We start from the raw sequence: 20,509 nt of genomic DNA, 5'->3' as shown, positions 1-20,509 counted from the left end.
ATTTGTTACCATAAGCGTTAGGATTGGAATTCCATTCATAACAGCCACAGCATCTAACAGAGTATCCCTTTTATGCCACCATTCTATGTGTACCATATTTCTAAGCCATTAAAATTATTTGTGTTCCTGTTTTTCAGTGGATGATTCAGCAGCCATACAAAGCAGCAACATTTTTTGGATGCATTGGGACAGATACATTTGGAGAGATCTTAAAGAAAAAAGCTGCTGAAGCCCATGTGGATGCTCATTACTATGAGCAAAATGAGCAAACAACAGGAACTTGTGCTGTGTGCATCACTGGTAGCAACAGGTCAGTGTAATTCCAAGGAAGGTTTGTACTAACACATTTAAACAGTCATAAAATCTGAATTCCAATCTGAATTTGGAGTTTAGATCTCATGTTTTTAATTGCTTTCAATGTTTCAATAACTCTTCTTATATAATTTTTCTTTTTTAAAAAAAATACCCTTGCTGTACCTGCTTTTGTATTCATGAGGCATGTGGAATGAAAGTTTTGAGATTATCTATCCCACTCTCTAATTTTTGTAATTAGGATCAGTAAAGGAAAATAAGGAAAACATTTTATTCAGGGTCTTATAGTTTCTTGCTGAAACTGGAATGAAAAGAATGCTCTTTTTACCGTATACTGAGATTGGAATATTCAGATACATAGACAGATAAACTCATGTATTTTGTAACATATATAAAATACTACGTTATATCCAGTGTCATATGAATTAGGTCATGTAAAGCATTTCTGGCAAACAGTCATCTATCCATATCAAACAGCTTCAGTCATGGGTAATGCACCACTCAAAAAACAATTCATTACGTTTCTATAGTTTTACTTTTTAGAAAATTCTTCTTTCTATGAACTTGAAATCTATATCTCAGGACTTTCCATACATTGGTTGTATTCGTGCCTTTTGCAGCCACATGGAGGTTTTTCTTCAGGACATAGTATGTTGCTCATCAGCACATCCTTTTTTCTCCTTTGCAAGGGAAAAACAAAATAACTTTTCTTGCTATTATATTATTATTTTTTTAAAGATTTTATTTATTTATTTAACAGAGAGAGAATGGGAACACAAGCAGGGGGAGTGGGAGTGGGAGAGGGAGAAGCAGGCTTCCCGCTGAGCAGGGAGCCTGATGCAACGCGGGGCTCGATCTCAGGACCCTGAGATCAGGACCTGAGCTGAAGGCAGACATTTAACGACTGAGCCACCCGGTGCCCCCTAGCTATTATATTATTAAAATCAGCAATGGTATCTCTTTCTAAATACCAATTCACTAGAAATTTTACTTTCCTTATACCTAGAAATATTTAGTGTATCCTCTTCCATTCCCTGTCTCCGTCCTTGCCCTTCTTCCTCTCCTTTCTTATTTGCGTCTTGTCTTCCTTTATTTCCTCCCTTCTCTCTCTTCCCTTGCTCCCTTCCTCTTTCTTACTTGGCTCACTCCTTGACCTTTAGCAGATGTATGTTAAGGACCTGACACTCTTCTGGCCAGTAGTCATTAAATAACTAAAGATCAAGTTATCATATCATGGTATTGCTCAATTCATTCCTCATGCATTCATTAAAAATTGTGCTCCTCACGGGTGACAAGTACTATTCTAGTTCCTGAGAATATAGATGTGAACAAGGCGGGCAGTGTCCTGGCCCTCAGGCAGTGTCCACTCTGGAATTTTAAAAAATCTCCCAAAACAAGCTCCCCTTCGGGATCTCTAATAAGAACAACATAGGCAAAGCATATTCCTTTGGAACCTGTAACACCCCACCAAAGCAGTATAGGTCATATCGTGTCATGTGGCAGTGGGCCCTGAGAGGCGCACGAGCCCACGAGGCCCCTGGGAGACAGGAGTGGAGGTGAGGCTGGGCTTTCCTGCCCCACCACTTGCGGCAGGGATCCTGCTGGGGCCAAGGATGCAAAGCAAATAAATCTTCCGTTTCCTCTTTGCAAAAAGGGGAGAATTCCTCCCTCTTAGGGTCATGAAGATTAAACAAGTTCTAGAGAGTGCTGAAGCCATTTTTAAACCTTTCCTGTAATTTTATTTTTTGTGTATAAGAGAACTTTATCATTAAGGTCTTAATAAATAAAACCATTTATTGTTCAAACATTGAAATATACTTATTTAGACCTTTTGCCTTTTCAGTTTTCCTAAAACCAACTTTAATATGCAGGTGTGCTTTTCTCGTTAGTGAAAAATAGGTCAAGTTTTGCATCTGCTACCTCTCAGGCTAGTGTGAAATTGCTAAATTGTTTTTTTGTGCTAAATTGCTATTTTAAAGAGCAGTTATGATAATATTAGGTCTCCCAGGTATCAGAAGCTTAATTAATATACTAATATTATGGATATGGTGATCATTGATGTTCAGGTAATACTGGAAGTCAGAAACTGGGGGGAAACTCCCACTATCAAATTCATTATCAATTAAATTATAGGACCTAATAGATTTGGATAATTTGTTTTAGATAGGGCTGGTAACTCTTACTACCACTATCTAAAACCCAGGAATAAAAGAATTGGGATAATGCAGTATTCTTCTTCATTCAGGTTCTCACTCTCCAAACTCTGAACCACATTCATTTGGATAGTGAGAATACTTACCTTTTGGAGAAACAATGTAGTTTCCTATCAAAGAGTAGTTTTATTATCAAAATAGAATTTAGTAACTGGTAGCAGAAGTGTTTGTTTTTTATTTTTATATATAACCATTTCAGTCAGAATTTTGCTAAAGTCATGATTACTGACTTTTTATAAATTAGGATTAGTTCCTAACTCGGTAATATAGTAATACTTGCATATAAATATACTGATTCACATTGTTCTTATTTTTAATAATTTAATTGAGCATAAATTGAATTGATATCCTTCAGTAGTCAATTGGTATATAGATGAGTAGGAATATGTTTTGGAAGAGAATCAATTTTTTCCTTAACAGAGGAACCAGCCATATTATAAAAATCTCAAGTGATGAAATGATGTATGCATTTTTTAACCAAAACTGTTCCCTTTTGATTAGAAGGAGTGAAAAATGGCAAGTTATTTTCTAATTTCTGGGTCAGAATGAGAAAAAATATTTTTATTAATTTGTATTTAACATAAATAATTATTTTATTAACTTTAATTGTTGGGCAGTAACAAAAATTCCTATCTGCCATGTGTAGCAAGATTTTAAATGCAGTATCCTGCTTAGATTTTTCAGCTGCAAAACTGGACCTGTAGAGGGAGTTTTCAACTATAGAAACTAATTTTACTCCAGTCTTTAAAATGTACTGGTTTGCAAATTAATACCTCATAGTAAATAGGGCCTACATTTATAGGTGTGTTTTGTGAAATTAATCCCATAGTTGACTTTCAAAGCATTAGATTAAATAATCAATGTATATAGTATGCTGATACTTAAAAACTGAAGTGTTTAGTTGTATATATGTATGTATGTGTATATATCTTTTTTGCATAATTTTTTTTGCATAACAACATAGTAGTTTAATTTCCTAACTGTATTTTGAACTATTAAAATGTAGAATATAGATAATCTTATCATTTTAGTACCAAAGGAAACATAAATTCCAGTTTCTCAAAATACCAGGTGGTATTTAGAGCAAGGGTTAATATCTCTATCTCAAAGACAACACAGAAGTCTCAAAAAGTGCTCAAAACAAATTTAATTTTATTTACATTTATTAATATCAATGTATAGAAATTTTGAAAAATTAAGAATTAAAATATAAAACAAAATTTGAAAATAGTATTGCTTATTAATTGTATTAATGACAACTTTAGCTATAGAATTAAAGCCTACTTGATTTTTGTTGTTGGTTTAGGTCCCTTGTGGCTAATCTTGCTGCTGCCAATTGTTATAAAAAGGAAAAACATCTTGATATGGAGAAAAACTGGACATTGGTAGAAAAAGCTAGAGTTTATTATATAGCAGTAAGTATTTACCTAATTCAAATTTCTGGTACATATTTACACTATTAATTATAGTTTGTTAGTGCATATACATTTTTAAATAATTGTCTTTTACTTATCATGCAAATTATTTACAGCATATGTTAGGTTCCCTATTACAAATACAGAACAAAAACATTATCATTCTATGGTAACATTATTTGTATTACTTAACATTCAAGTCTACCTCTTTTTTGGATACATTATACATAGATATTTCTTAACTAAGTATCAAATTCCATATTAAATCAAAAGATCTTAAGATCTGTTGAAATAATTCTACGAATTTACATTTTGTGTTTTTAGGCTGCTTGTTGTGAATGATGCATGCATTGTGTGGGAAAATATTAGTGGTATAAATATGCACTGCAAACAGTTTGAGCTTATTTGCCTAAAAAATCTTAATTGCTGTTTATTCCATAGTAATTACCATGACACATTTTAATTTAATATTTCAGAAACATTGATCGTGACAAATCTCTTAAATCTAGGAATAAGGGCAGCATGTAATTTGAATTATTAAATATTCTGACATAAAAATAATTGGTTTAAGAATTCACTTCTAAAATAAGATGGTACTAAAAATCCTCCTGAATTAATCACCCCATGAATACCTTGTTTTTATTTAATATGAGTTAAATGTGGCTGATCACAAATAAGTAGATACCTATGAAAAATTAAAAGTACCTCATATGCATATAATATATGGTTTTGATATAACAGCTGCTGCCATTCACTACCTGAGCTGTGGAACAGCTGCAAAGATGTGTAAAAATTGATTATCCAGTAGGAGCATGTTTATTGAAAGTATAATTATTTCTTTCAGTCTAGTGTTAATGTCTCCTACAGCATGTTTATGTTCACTGCTTTAGGCTTTACAAGGTTATTATTGATTCTTCTGTATGGCAAATCCTGCCCCTTTATAATGTCAGGTAAATGCTTACATTGAAAGGATTTTATAGAGGGAAGTCATGTTAGCGCTTTAGATAGTATGTGAGAAAACATTTCAAAAAATAAAAAAATATTTCCTCTTGATTATCTTCTATTCTGTTTCTCCAAATGGTCTAATTTTTTTGTTAGTATCTTGGGAGCATGTTTTTGTAGTGTGATTCTTTAGGGGGGATTTATGTGCTATTCCAAACCATTGTACATTTGAAAGTCTGATTTTCTTAGAACACATAGTTTAAAAATTTGACATTATTTATGTTATTTATATTGGCTGTGAAGTATGACAATATATTATGGTGGAAAACTATATTTACCAGGCAATTATATTTTTATTTAGATATATGGCAGTTGGGCTCCAAATTATGAGTGGAAACACTCACTTTAAACAGTTATGTATATCTAACATTGGCCAACCCTGGATGAATGGAATTTTTATAGGAGTATAAACCCAACTTGCAAACAACTTACAGTTTTAACAATTATATACTATAATGCATCTAGCCAACTTTGGGTAAATGGAATTTTTATAATAGTATTAACTATTTATACAAGTCCAGTTTTATATAAAATGTAGAGTGATCATTTTGGGTCAGATTAATAAGGAAAACTGAATTATTTTTGAAACTTGTCAAAAAACAGCCAGAAACAAATACCAGAATGGATTCCAGCTGATATCTCTGAGTTGTTAGCTTTTAGTTTCTGTTTCAGCAGTTTTGTAAAAAGAATGGTCTTTTACGTTGCCAGGTAAATCAATAGTTTGTGGAGAGTTTGGCTATTTTAAAATAGTTCTGAAAATATTAGTCTTATGGGATACCTTGGATGCTGTATATTCTATAACTATTTTGCTATTAACTAAGAGCATAATTCTTTCTAATTAAAATCTGTGAAATCTCTTCTCTAATGTAATGATATTTGTACAAAGAGATTCTGCCATTCTTCTATTATTTTTTAATTTAATTTTTTTAATGTTTCAAGTTTTTATTTAATTTCTAGTTAGTTAACATATAGTGTAATATTAGTTTCAGGAGTAGAATTTAGTGATTCATCACTTCCATCTACTACCTCTACATTCTTTTAAACCTTTAATTTCCTTTAAGGTCAGAACATCCAGTGTAGTCTCTTCTTAGCATATGCTTAAACCACAAGTTTAGATTGAGTATATATATCAATACTTACTTCAGCAAATTAGCTGGGTTCCTCCATATTGATTCTATAGAGTCAGCAATCTTCTTACATTATCATTATAAACTACTGAGGTTTAACAAGTTGAAATTCTGGGAGCTCTTTAATTTCAAAATTTCTTGGTCTGAGGAAGCAGCTCAGTATATCTATTCAACAAATTTCCATAATTAAGACATCTGTCTGCATTATGTAAATCAGATCTACATACTCAGCTCTTCTTTCCACTATTCCATAAATTAATAATGGTCATGAGCATTGAGAAAATCCAAAACCTTGATCATTTTCTCTGTCACATAATTCAGTAAATCTACAACACAGAGTTCACATCAAAAACTCTGCTGATAAAAAGCTGAAATGGAATATGCATATACCAGCATTTTCTTTTGGTTTAAATAAGTGTTTACATCTTCCTTTACCTTCATCTCCTATGAAGTTTAAACCAAATTCCCAAACTCCTTGTTAGTATGTAATTAAGGATTACTGGTTATGGTGATAGCTAATTCCATTTCTGAAAAAATAAATTTCAGGTGCTCTTCATTTTCGCACTAGGATTTAAATATTTGCATTCTATTCTATAACCATAATACTTACAGTCTTGTTTCTACATTTAAATGAGTTAAATGCTTAACCACCACCAATTATCTTACCCTGTCTTCCCATTCCTTTATTGCTTATTTTGAATATCCTTCATTTGGCGCATTTTGTCATTATTTTCCCCCCAAGGAAGGACTCAGAACTTCTCTCTTCTTGAGATTTTATTTACTTCTTGTTGCTTTATACAAAAATGACAACTTGTTTGGTGTTAATATTTTGTGAAACAAAGTACTACTTTGTAAATATTGCTTCATTTTCTAGCAACTTTTTATGGGAAACCTGAGCCCAGGTTGATTTTTATTTCTGTTCTTTATTATTTACTTATTTCTGCTTACTTTAGATTTAATTTGCTCCTCTTCTACTCCTCATCCTTCATCCTCACCCCCCGTTCCTGCTCCACCTGTGCTTTGTTTCTTACGGTGGAAAAATAATTCATTGATTTGAGACTTTTCTACTATAGACATTTAGTGCTATAAATTTCACTGTAAGCATTGATTTGGCTACCTCCCATAAATTTTTATATGTCATGTTTTCATTTTCATTCAGCTTATAAAATTTCTACTTTCTCTTTTACTTTCTTCTTTGACTCATGAGTTATTTAGAAGCATGTTGTTTATTTTCTAAATATGGAGATTTCTCAGAGATCTTTTTTTTACTACTATTATGGATTTGTATATTCTTCTTTGCAATTCTATCAGATTTTTCTTCAGTGTGTTTAAAAGTGTAGAATTGATTATTTGACCCACTTGTCATTTTGAAATATTTATGTGTGGTATTATACTTTCTTCCCACAACTATTTTGTCTGATAGGGAGCTAGAGAGGGCACAAGCAGGGGGAGCAGCAGAGGGAGAAGGAGAAGCAGACTCCCCGCCGAGCAGGGAGCCCGACATGGGGCTCAATCCCAGGACCCTGGGATCATGAACTGAGCTGAAGGCAGACACTTAACTGACTGAGCCACCCAGGCGCCCTGTCTTTATTTTTAAAGTGCATCTCTTGTAAACAACTTATCTTTGGATCTTAATTTTTGTGCAGCCTAACAATGTCTACCTTTAAAGTGGGCTGTTTATACCATTCCCATTTAATGTGATTATTGATATGGTTAGATTTTACTTCATCATCTTGGTATTTGTTTTCTGTTTGTCCTTCATTCTGTTTTTATGCTCTCCTGCCTTCTTTTAGGTTAATCCAGTATTTTTATTTCCATCATTGCCTTAATATCTCTTACTCTTTTTATTTTAGTGACGGCATTAGGGTTGATAATATACATCTTTAATTCATCACTGTCTGCCTTCATTTTTTTTTAAATTAACTAAGCTTTCTGCCCAGTGTCGGTCTCGAACTCACAACCCTGAGATGAAGAAATGCATGCTCTACCAATTGAGCCATGTCTGCCTTTACATAATAATATAAACTGCCACATATAGTATAATAATCTTACAATAGCACACTTCAGTTTCACCTCTCCAAGCCTTTATGCTATCATTGTCACATTTTCCTTCTAAAATTTTTAATTGTTTTTTAAACAGGTTTATGAATATATAATTGACATACTATACAACAAATTTTACTTTTACTCATGTTATAAACACTATAACGCATTATTTTTGTTTAAATTGTCAAATATCTTTTAAAGAGATTTCAACAATTAAAAAACATATTTACCCATTTAATTACCACTTCCAGTTCTCTGCATTCCTTTGCTTAGAATTAGATTTCCATCTGGTATCATTTTCCTTCTGCCTGAAGAACATTTTTAGCATTTCATATATTTGGGTCTGTTGGTGATGAATGTTTTCAGCTTTTGTATGTTTGAAAACTTCTTTATTTCACCTTTATTTTTAAAAGAGATTTTTGCCAGTTCTAGGTTGACAGTTTTTTTTTGTTCTTTCAGTACTTGAAAAATGTTGCTTTACTGTCTTCTCATTTGAATTGGTTTCGATGAGAAATCTGACATCCATACCTTTGTTCCTTTGAATGTAACATTTCACATACCCCCAACCCTGGCTGCTGTTAAGATTTTTTATTTATCACTGGTTTTGATCAGTCTGATTATATTGTACCTCAGTGTATTCTTTTTCATCTTTCTTATACGTGGGGTTTAACTTCTTACAGCTGTGGATTTATAATTTTTATTATGTTTGGAATGTTTTCAGCCGTTATTTTAAATATATCTTCTGCCCAGCTGCCCCCCACCTTTGGGTCTCAAATTACCCATGAAGTTGTCTCATAGCTCAGTGATACCACCCTTTTCCTTTTTATGGACTCTTTTTTTTTTTCTCTATGTTTCACTTTGGATAGTTTCTTTTGCTATGCCTTCTAGTTCACTAATATTTTCTCCTGTAATATCTGAACTGTCATTAATCCCATTCAGAGTATTCTTCATTTCATTTGTTATTTTCATATGCATAAGATTGATTTGTCTCTACTTTAGACACATAAGATACAGTTAAAGAGCTATTTTGATGTCTTTCTCTGTTAGTCTTTACACCTGTGTCGATTCTCAGGTAGTTTTAAGGATTAGTTATCCTCCTTATTATTAAGGATTGTGTTTTCCTTTCTCTTTGTAGGTATAGTAATCATTAGCTATCATTGATAAATCTTCTGGAGGTTTATTCTGGGATGCAGTTATGTTACTTGGGGCAAGTCTGATGTATTTTGATCTTGCTTTTATGCCTTGTTAGGTGAGTCCAGAGTGGTATTCATTTAATGGCAGTGGTTTCTTAACCAGGGACAATTTTCCCCTTTAGGGACATTTGGCAAAATCTGGAGATATTTATTATAGTGGTGAGATGAGTGAGTGTTGATACTAGTAAATATAGGACAGGAATGTTGCTAAGCATCCTATAGTGCATGAGACAGCACTGCACAATAAAGGATTATCCAGTTCTAAATATCAGTAGAGCCAAGGTTAAGAAACCCTGATCTAAAGCTACATGTTCCCTGCTACTGAAGCAAGACTTCCCTGTGCTCTGTTCAATGCCCCATTAATAATGAGTTCTTCTGCTCTAGATGGTGGCAACAGACACTATTCCCAGAATTATGTGTGCCCCGGGTACTGTTTCCTCTAATCCTTTTCCCTCTCATTCTTTTGGATGGCTTGTTCCTAGGTTCCCATCTGATGAATGTTCAAGAGGAATCTGCAGATTTCCAGTGTTCTTCTGTAACATTTTCTCTTCTCTGCTGTTCTAGCCTCTGTACTCTAACTGCTTCTTCCCACTCTCAGCTCTGTCTCCCTGACTCCCTGGGCTCTGTCCTTCCCATTTCAGCGTCTGGTGCTGTAGCCTGGGACCTCTCACAAGGCAGTATGCTGATTCAGTGTTAGGGCTCACCTAGATGGTTTTCCATCTCTCAAAGATCACTATTTTTCATCCTTGATGTCCATACTTTTAGAAACCATTGTTGTATGCATCATGTTTGTTTCTGTTTTTGTTTCATGTTGAAGGATATATATAGTCCCTGTTTCTCCACTGTCTTCTGCCTTGCATTGTTTTTAGAAAGGAAGTCATCCTTATTGTTTCTCCATATCTATCTCTTTTTCTCTTTTAAGATTTTCTATCACTGGTTTTAAGCATTTTTATTATGATATGCCTTGGTATCATTTTCTTTGTATTTCTTGTGAATGTGGTTTGTTCAGTTTGGAAATTTTTCTGTAAACGTTTTCTCTCCCCACCCCCATCCCCTCTTGGAAAGTCCAATTATTATTAAGCCACTTGGATCGTCCCTTACCTTAGTATGCCTTTTTCATTTTTTTCTCTCTCTTTTCTTCATTTTTGCACAATTACTATTCCTGTGGCTTAGACTTAATAATTTCTGTTACAATGTCTAATCTGCCATGAATCCCAACCAGAGTATATATTCTATCTCAGACATGATAGTTTTCATCCCTGGTAATTTGATTTGGGCCTTCTTCACTCCTGCCATGACTACTTTACATACTCATGTTGCCATCTCTCATTTTTAACTTAGGTAGTGTAGTTATAACAGCTGTTTTAATATCCTTGTCTACAAATTTTTTTCCACATGTTTTGTTTTTTGGTTTTTTTTCTGGTTCTTGGCATTGGGTTGTTTACTTATGCACATGTGCTGAAGACTCAGTGGGAAACCCCTACAGATTTCAAGTTTTCATTTCAAATATCTTCCTTCTGTCACCTCTGTCTTGTCCAGTATCTGCCCTTGCATGTGCTGGCCACTGTGGCCTCCCCAAGTGGAGACAAATGACTCTACTTAAGACTCTTGCTGTCTGAAATGCAGCTTACTTACTCAGGGAGTAAGTTTGAGCAATTGTAGGATTCACCTGATACTATTCCTTGTTGGATTATTATTCAGTGTCTGAAGATTGTTTCATATGGGTTTTTTTTTCCATTTTTATAATTGTTTAAGTTTAAATTGTTTAAGCGTAAATCCATTCCCCATTACTCCATCTTGGTTGGAAGCTGAAATCCCCAGTTTGATTTTCCTTTTACCTTAGATGATTCTCTTTTTCTGCAAGATCGCCTAACTAATTTTGTTTTTGAATTTGAATTTGACCTTGTTAATAACTTAGCCATGATTTGTCTCTGTGTCTGTTGTTCTATACTGACTTTCATGGAACATGGTATTTATTTCAAAATGCAGATTTAGTTCTCAGTTAACCTCATTATTTTTTTTCTTTTCCTGTCCCCAAATTTTATTTTTCCTTCCTTGAACTATTTGAAAGCTAGAATGACAAAAACCATCACTCATAAATGTGTTAGAGGGAATAATCAAGTAACAGGAAAATTTCAAGTTTTGATGAGATGAGTTTTATCATTTTGGGGGAGTGGGAGCAAAGGGAGAGAGAGAGAGAGAGAATCATGCCCAACGCAGAACTCTGCATGGGGCTCGATCTCACGACCCTGAGATCATGACCTGAGCCAAAATCAAGAGTTAGTTGCCACCCAGGCGCCCTGAGAAATGAGTTTTTATTTATTTATTTATTTTTAAAAAGATTTTATTTATTTGACAGAGACACAGCGAGACAGGGAACACAAGCAGGGGGAGTGGGAGAAGGAGAAGCAGGCTTCCCACTGAGCAGGGAGCTCGACGCGGGGCTCGATCCCAGGACCTTGGGATCATGACCTGAGCCCAAGGCAGACGCTTAACGACTGAGCCACCCAGGCGCCCCAAGAAATGTGTTTTAAATTGGTTTTGAGGTTGATTCAGCCTCATGAGTTCCCCAAACTACTATTCTAGATTCTGTAAAAATTCTTTAGTTACCATTTTATCAATTAAAAATAATTTTTAAAATTCTCAGCTTAATAAATATATAGCTATTCATCTGTGTATAATTACTAATGTTACAGTAATTTTTTCTAATATTTTTAATCACCCCTTTAGAGTGTTTTAGACTACATTGTAAATACAGTGAGATTTTGCATAGAAATCTATGCATTATTTCTAATAACATTTTTTTGAGAAAAGGTTCCAAGTTTCAAATACTAATCAGCTTGCAAGTTTAGACTTATCATGGGGAGAGTTTAACAGATATTTAAGAAATAGGTTTATGAAAAGCTTTCAGTACCTTGTGACTTATTCTTCATAAACTTAACTAGATGTGTGCCCTTCTTTACTGATTGAAAATTAAGCCCTTTAAATGAAAGAATAGAGAATCATAGTTTGTCAGTCATTGTCTGCGAATATGGTACTTGTAATTGGAATTTTCTTTTGGCAACTATGTTTAATTTCTTCTTTCCAGTTCCCATGGCTGATTATGGATCTCTTTTTCCCCTCTGTATGTTTATTTTATAACTCTGTCTTAACACTTACTCTTTTCAGCCTAGAATCCTACCATTTTGAGGAATATGGCTTTTGTGAGATAGGGTGTTCAAGAAAGTGTTACTAAAGTTTGCTTCTGGAATAAAAGAATGTATGATTAGAGATGAGTAGAAGACACATGGTTTGGAGAAGTGTACAACCTTGGAAGAATAGAATAGAGTTCATATTTTGAAAGAAATAGTAGTATTTGTATATAAAGGACAAGTAATAATCACTGTTTGGGTTTTACATCTCTCATTTTGTTTGGCCTGGTTGGGTTTTCTACTAAAATTTTTAATGATGCCTTGAGTAATAATTTATCTTAGTAAAACTGTTATTTAGACTTAGTTACACTTAAATACCTTTGCCATTTGCTTGAAAGCAGTAACTAACATCCTTAAAATGAGGTGTTGTGGTAAGTTGTAAGGAATATAGTCTAAGAGATCATATATTTGAAAATTTTCTTTTAGCAATGTTGTCTATGAATATTGGTTGACTAATTAGAATGAATGTATAATAAAATATGTAATTACTGGGCGCCTGGGTGGCTCAGTTGGTTAAGCGACTGCCTTCGGCTCAGGTCATGATCCTGGAGTCCCGGGATCGAGTCCCGCATCGGGCTCCCTGCTCGGCAGGGAGTCCGCTTCTCCCTCTGACCCTCCCCCCTCTCTTGTGCTTGCTCTCTCTCAAATAAATAAATAAAAAAATCTTAAAAAAAAAAATTAAAAAAAAATATGTAATTACTATTTTTTTAGGATTTGGTTATCTTTTGATAATATTTACCAGAAGATATGCTTGCAAGTAAAACTTGGCTAGGAATTTTAAAGTTTGTTTTGATTATGCTCAAAATTCAGTATGTATCATCTGATATTCTTAGCTTTGTTGTGAACAGATTTGAAAAAGGTTCTAGTGAAAGTGAGTGAATTTGTCTTATAATGGTAACCTAATAGCAACTGGAGTAATGTAAAAAAATGAAACATAACTATTACTTTAATATGTATGTTTGAGATTTATAACTCCTGCTCAAAATCTGGACAGTTTGAAGATAAGAAAGTTTTACTGACTTGTGGACGTTACTTAAACTCATTGTATTAAATGATAGTAGACCATGGAAAAAGACTTTGTAATATTATCTTTTGAAAGGTGTACTTTTAAAATGAATATACTTTGGCAGAGTAACTAATGGAATTTTTTAAAAATTTAACCTTTTTTGTAAATGACATCTTATTTAATGGTGTCACAATTCTTTATGAAACATTTAGATAGAATTCAAAACACTTGGAATTTATTAATCTTTATAATATTCTTCTGAGATTATTGCTTAAGGAGTTAGGATGGTTGAACTACCACTGACTTTTCATTTTATCTGTGTTCTAAATGCAGTTTTCAACTCTTATGTATTAGAACTCTCATTATATTCGTCAAATCAGTGATCATCATTTGGATTTGTTCCTGTATGTTTTGCTCAAGTTTTTGACTATCCTATTCTGCCATGCTTCATTAACTTCATTAGGGGTAACTATGAATTGCTAAGTCTTTATTTGAAAATACCCTTGCAGGTGACCTTAAATATTATAAGCTCAAAAAAAGAGAGAGAGAAGAAATATGTGGAGGGTTTTTTTTCCCTCTGTTGAGCATTTCGTGTTTGTGTATAATTCCTGACACTTAGTATACCCAAATCTTTGTCATACAGTGGTTTAAAACTTTATGTGCCAATTTGGTATACTTTCAAGTAAAGTCCAAAACTATGTGGTAAAGACATTTTTCTTTAGCTCAGATATAATATAGAGAGATATAAGAAAAAGACTATTAATTATGTTGCTTCTTAAGCATTAATGTTTGAGTTCAATTTTTAACTTTAAAGAATTTTCCATATGTGTATTGATGTTCAGGGAGCTGCACAAATGATTAACGTTTTTACTTCTTCCTTGATAGCGACAGTCTTTGATTCTTGCTAGAAAATTTTTCAAATGATAGTATGATTATAGAAATCCTATTTGTATTCATTTCCAATTTCTCTAGATTTTTTGGGGGGGGCACATTAAATGCTAATAACATTATCACTTTTTAAGGCTAATACTTTGTGATTTTTGTGGATAAATATTTTCTCCAAGTCGTGCAATTTACTCCTATATTCCTATAATTTTCGTTAAGTCTTATTTAGTCAAGTTATCAAATGTAAAACTCTAACAAGGGGAGGGAATATCAAAGTGAGATTATTTTTAGTTAAATATAATAATCTTTTCACTTTGTAGAATTAAGATAGTATTGGTCAAAGAAGTTTTGAGCTCTAAAGATAAAGATTGGAAATATTTGTGTTTTGGACTTGTGGCATTATAATGAAGCCCTGGAATTTTATATGAGGTTATAAACCACACTATGTGCTAATTGCCTTAGAATGGTAAGAAAATAAACATGTGTATAGCACTTAGTTGTTAAGACAGTAGACCCTTATACAGAGCCCCAAATGAATTAACAAACCATCTACTGAAATGTTTCCACATCCATGTACTTTATTTATGTATTTCAGACCAGTCAGCAATTGACTAAGAAGATGAAATGGTTACTAAATCTCTTTAATAAACATGATTAAGAGAGGGAAAATTTATAAACATTACGATGGCAGTGTACATTTTTATGTGTTGTCCTATCTTTAAAATTGTATGTAAGCTGGACATAAATAGTCTAGTATCTGTATGTATAAGTCTGTTTTTCAACATATTTTTCTGTACACATTACAGAGGCTTTATATCTTAAATAACATAACCCATGTGTTCTGTTGTCTATCCTAGATAGATAAAATTGGCTTTAATCTTTTTATAATAGCTTTACTGAGATATTTATATACCATAAAGTTCACCTGTTTAAAGTGTACAATTGGGTGATTGTTAGAATATGTACAAGGTTCTGTAACCATCACCATGATCTAATTTTAGAACATTCACATCACTATAGAAAGAAACTTTGTACCCATTAGCAGTTATTCCCAGTGGCCCCTGGATTCGGTCTTATATCTACATCTATCATAATAATTTCAGTGATATTCAGGTGTTATGGCTATAATGATATAATTGTTCCTAATTAGATAAATAATGAATTTATGTCTTTGTTCTTTGACATATGTAATAGAAATTGGAATATGTCTATTTTGATTTCTTGCTGCTACCTGTTTCTCTCTTGCAGGCACTTTAAAAGGGTCTTTCAAGCTTTTGTTCTTTTATTTGTTCTAGATATATAATATAACAATGTTTGGGGGTCAGTTCTTTAAAATGTCAATGAATTTTTTATTTGGATGGATGACATACAGTAGATGAAGTTTTTTTAAAAAAATTATATTTGGTAAAGTGGAATGAAAAAATAAAAAAACATTTTCTTCCTTCTAATACTTAACTCAGGAAGGCAAGTTCATATATAAATTCATATTTACTGTTATCCGATTTCAGACCAACACAGGTTTCTAAGCTGTTTAGTATAGCTCATTTGACTCTAACCTCTTGTGTCCATCATGTGTTTTCTCTCTACCCCTTAGAAATAGCTTCTGGAAGCCAGAGGGAACCGTCTAGACCTCTAGGACATATTCCTACTATCTTTTACTCTGACATTGTCCTGATGTTAGCAAATCCTACATAGTTGGAAGATGTAATCAAAGATTGCTGCTTTTCCAAATTACGTTCCTCTTGTCCTCTATTACAGATTTCTGGCATCAATTTTTTTAGTCATTTTGTATATTCCTTTTTCAAAATATTTCTTTCTTCATTCTATAAAGAACTTAAGACCATATCATATTATTATAGTATTGTTAAATTTAGGGGATGTGACAGAAACAGTCACAATCAAATAAAATATAAAATGTACAATAACCCACCAAAACCTTCTTAGTTCAACTTTTCCAAAAAGATACACATGTAATAAAGTAAAAGAGCGCCATGTATTTCATTATTCATTCCTCAAAAATATTTTTACACTTACATAGCTTCTTGTAAGGTTAACATTTATTTAATTTGACAGCTATAATAAACTAAATTGAATCTTTAAAATATTATTTTACTTGGGAATATAGCTAGCATTTCTCAGGTAGATTGATAGTTTTAGAGTAATGGTTTTTAATCTTTTCTTAGTTTTGAACCCTCTCAGAAAAATTTATTTACTCAGAAATTTTTCATTTAATTTTTGGAAGTTTATAGATTTCAGAAGACTTTTTGCTAATTCTTGGAGCCCAGGTCAAGAACCTCTGTCATACCAAATAGTGAATTAAAGTGATACATATTCCATTACAGTTCCATATTTTAAAATGTCCATTCTGAATTTCTAAAACTTTTCTGATTGTGAATATGTATTTACTTTCCTATATCAATTAAGAATTGATTTTTGTAAAAATATATTAAAGTGGGGAGTCAGACTCAGTGGTGAGATGATGTGGTTTCAGGCCAGTGATATACAGAATTCTCTAACATCATTCAAATATCTTCATTTGCTCTCTCCTAAAAATATGTGTTTATTTTAACTATCTTAATTAACCAACGGCCTTTTAATGCTGTTGCTCTTTTATAAATATTCCTGAATGTCATTTTTATTTCAGTCTGTCATGGTGTTTGTTGCGATATTTTCAGGTAGACCTGTAGCATTTTTCTCTTCTTCAAATGAGCTGAATTGGGACTGTACTTTGTGGGAAGTTTTTTATAAAGGATGTAGACATTGCTAAGAATCAGAATGTCCACTGACTTATTAGTTTCACAGATGCTTCCATAATACTTAGTGTACTCTTGGGTATATTAAATTATCATATCCTGACAGCAATCCTGAAACATGCCATTCTTATATAGCCGTATTGCTGAAAACTAAAGCAAGGTATCAGCGAACCATATCTGACAATGCCATGTTAATTTCCATAACTATTATTACTGGGGTTGGTAGTATTTCTAAGGCATAAAAAATCTTAATAAACCTATGAAGTAAAAAATGGTAAAATATCTACCTTATCATTAGGTTTCCAATTATGACTTCCTTCAAGCTCAGTTGACTCATTTCAAAAATAATGATAAACATATTTTTTCTGCTATCATGGATTATAAAATAGTTATTTAAGTATACAGTATATCAAAACTATTTTGAATTATTCTATTTTCATGTGTCTAGTGTTCATATCGTGAATGCAAACCTCATTCTGCCATCGCATAGCATATTTACATATACACATGATTTTTGCCTTAAGTAGAAAAGAAACAGCTGACAGATACATAGGTTAATTTGCTTTTTAAAATTGCAGCAAGTTGTTCTGTGATTCTTTTGTGTGTTTGGGGCTATTTTATAGAGTAAGAATTTATCAAGCAACATTTAAGAGACACTGGCCTTTTGTACCCTTTTCTAAATAAACTTAAACAGAAGCCTGTCAACTCAAGAATAAAATATTTCTTTGTAAATTCTCACCTGTAAATTATTGATAATGGAAGGAGCACCTTTTTAATCCTTCTATCCCCCTTCCCCACAACACAGCTTTTAGATTGTAGATAAACTTCCCAGCTCAGTAATTAACTGAGCTCAGTCATTGCACCCCATATCATGTGATTTTTTTTTTCCAGTGGAATACATTATTAGAGCACTTACACAGCCAGTCTAGCTGCAGCAGCCCAGGCGGCAACAGCAGTGCCATTTTTCACAAAGAAAATGTTGAACAGGAGCCAAATGTTTGGTGGCAGTCTGTTGCTAGGAAATCAAGGTCCTGAGGCGATTAATGACAAAGCAAGCAATAACAAGAAGGCAGAATTACAGATTTAAAAGAGAAAAAAGTGGTTGGTGTTATAATTACCCAAAGAAATCCGCACTCATTAAATTGGCTGTTTTTATGATTGACTTTAATTGGAGGTTAGCTCAGATATTTAGCTCCTTTCCCACCCCTTTAAACACACACAGGCACATAATCTGTAGAACTGCAGACTTGTTTTTCTAAGCATTGAGAGGAGCTTGCCCTGTAATTTGATCCCCACTGACAGATGCATTTTCTATGCTGCCATTTTGAATTAACCTATTGTAGAACAATTTTCTTCAGCCCTGTTGAATAAAACATCCAGTCTGATTACCTCCGATGGATTTGATAGAGTAAAAGAATGTACTTCTCATTGAAGTAGATTGTTTGCATGGGCTCTACTGATTTTGAACTTTGCCAATAAGCACAATCATTTGTAATAAATTTTCAAAGAAATTTGTGGGGAGAAGGTAATGAGAGTCACCGTTTCATAGTTTAATGTTTGGGCACCTGCATCAAAACAATACTATTCTTACAAGGTTGTTATTTTTCCAATAAGATGTTCATAGGCGTTTTAAAAATTTTTTATAAATCTCCATTTAGATGATAATTTTAGGAATAGAATCTTCTATTTGTGTGCTCTAAAATGATCATTTCCTCCCCACCAACAGTATTTTAATTACGGGACTCAATGTGACTCAAAGCCCTCAATTATAAAAATATTTTTTATATAAAATATTTTAAATGATATTAAGATCTGCCTATTTCAGTCTGTGATGTGTTTAAAAAAGTAATTCTTTTATGTAAATTTTCTGGGATTTGATAAAGCATATTACCAGAAAAGCATTGATTAGTTTTCATATACAATACCAGAAGAAGCATCACAGTTTATTTACCTTTCGGAAGCCTTAAGAATAAAGTTACATGATGCCACTGTTCTCCAGATTCCTAATCAAACCCTGGAACAAAAGAGCCAAGCACATTCTATCTGACAATACACACACTGCTAATCAGATGCCAATGCCAAGCTGTCTGCTTTGTTAAATACTTAGCTTCCTAGAGGCAGGAAGACAGCTGCTATAAGTATGATGAAATTTGGTAGTTCAATCTATTTTTACTACCCTTGGGCGACTAAGATAGTGTTAATTTAGACCACCCCAATTGGTACACTTTAGGGAGTTTTTTAAAGAGTTTGTAATTAAAATGATAAAACATCATTATTACATTGAAGACCTTCTGTAAGTTTTACATTTGGCAGTTACCTACTGAGATAACCCCAGCATGTAATTTAGAATGATGTAATGGTTGTAATTGCATTTTGGAAAAAAAGAGGAACTATAGGAGACAAGTGCTTCCTTCAGAAGTGTTTTGATATCTGCTTCGATTTCATTTAAATCTACTTCTATCCCCAAATTGCCTACCTATAATTGACTGTAGCAGCCATAAACATTAAGATACTATACAAATATTTTTTAAATGTTATCAACACAGACACTACCACCAGGGGGAGAAAGCTAAACTTAAAGTCTTTAACTGATGTTACTGCCAGCAAGTAGATTGTACTGCTTAGACCGATATAGTTAACCACCTTACCAGATGACACTGCCTTTGGGGACATGATTCTAAAATTGTACTTGAAATCTGTACAGACTTACCAACACTATTTAAGTGTAAGTAAAATGGAAACTTTCCTACCTCATGTTTTGTTTTGTTTTTAATGGAGAGAGTACAAATAAGCAGCCTGAAGATTTTAATTGTTCTTATATTATCTATATTAGGAACTACCCTTCTGAAATTGAGTGCTTTAGATCTGTGATACTGGGCAGCTATCAGAGCATATCTACTAAGATGAAATAATCATGCGATTGATATAGCAACATTGAATAGCCTGTAAGATAGTTTTCTAGTTTATTGTCATTCCAGTATAGTTTCGTGTTTTCATAGCTCTGTAATAAGCCATTAACAATTCAATCCTAAACATATGTGTGAGCAAAGATTGTGGATTCTTCCCTTGGAGAACATTTTATAAATGTAGAAAATGGGTGCTTGGGACTAGAACCCAACTCTCAACCATGAACAATGTCAAAGTTGAGCTCATAGTCTCACATGTTTTACAGTAATGCCATGGAAAAGCCAGTTAAAGAACTTAGGTGACTTTTCTCCAGTCTAGAACTTTAAAGTGAAAGATTATACGCTCTCAATGCTAGTAACTTTTAAGCAATGACTCTCCTTACAATGTTAGGCTTTATTCTGTGAAGAATCATGATATTTTAACTTTTACACTCTGATATTTAATCATTGCAGATATTAA

The 20,509-nt window shown here is 33.0% G+C and overlaps 1 protein-coding gene across 5 annotated transcripts in view; it reads left to right on the top strand.

Annotated features, from left to right (window-relative positions):
• ADK (adenosine kinase) overlaps nucleotides 1-20,509 on the top strand; it is a 488,918-nt gene that overhangs the window by 222,383 nt on the left and 246,026 nt on the right. For all 5 annotated transcript variants that reach the window (XM_081822966.1, XM_031028302.2, XM_006733456.3 and 2 more), the window contains 2 exons: nucleotides 138-310; nucleotides 3,832-3,940. In XM_081822966.1, coding sequence (XP_081679092.1) covers nucleotides 138-310; nucleotides 3,832-3,940 — 282 coding nt within the window. The remainder of the gene's footprint in view (nucleotides 1-137; nucleotides 311-3,831; nucleotides 3,941-20,509) is intronic.

The sequence above is a fragment of the Leptonychotes weddellii genome, chromosome 6 (genome assembly GCF_054177405.1).
Source record: "Leptonychotes weddellii isolate Sample4059 chromosome 6, ASM5417740v2, whole genome shotgun sequence".
Taxonomy (NCBI): domain Eukaryota; kingdom Metazoa; phylum Chordata; class Mammalia; order Carnivora; family Phocidae; genus Leptonychotes; species Leptonychotes weddellii.
Note: the sequence above shows the minus strand (reverse complement) of the source record. Positions and strands in the feature narration are given on the sequence as shown.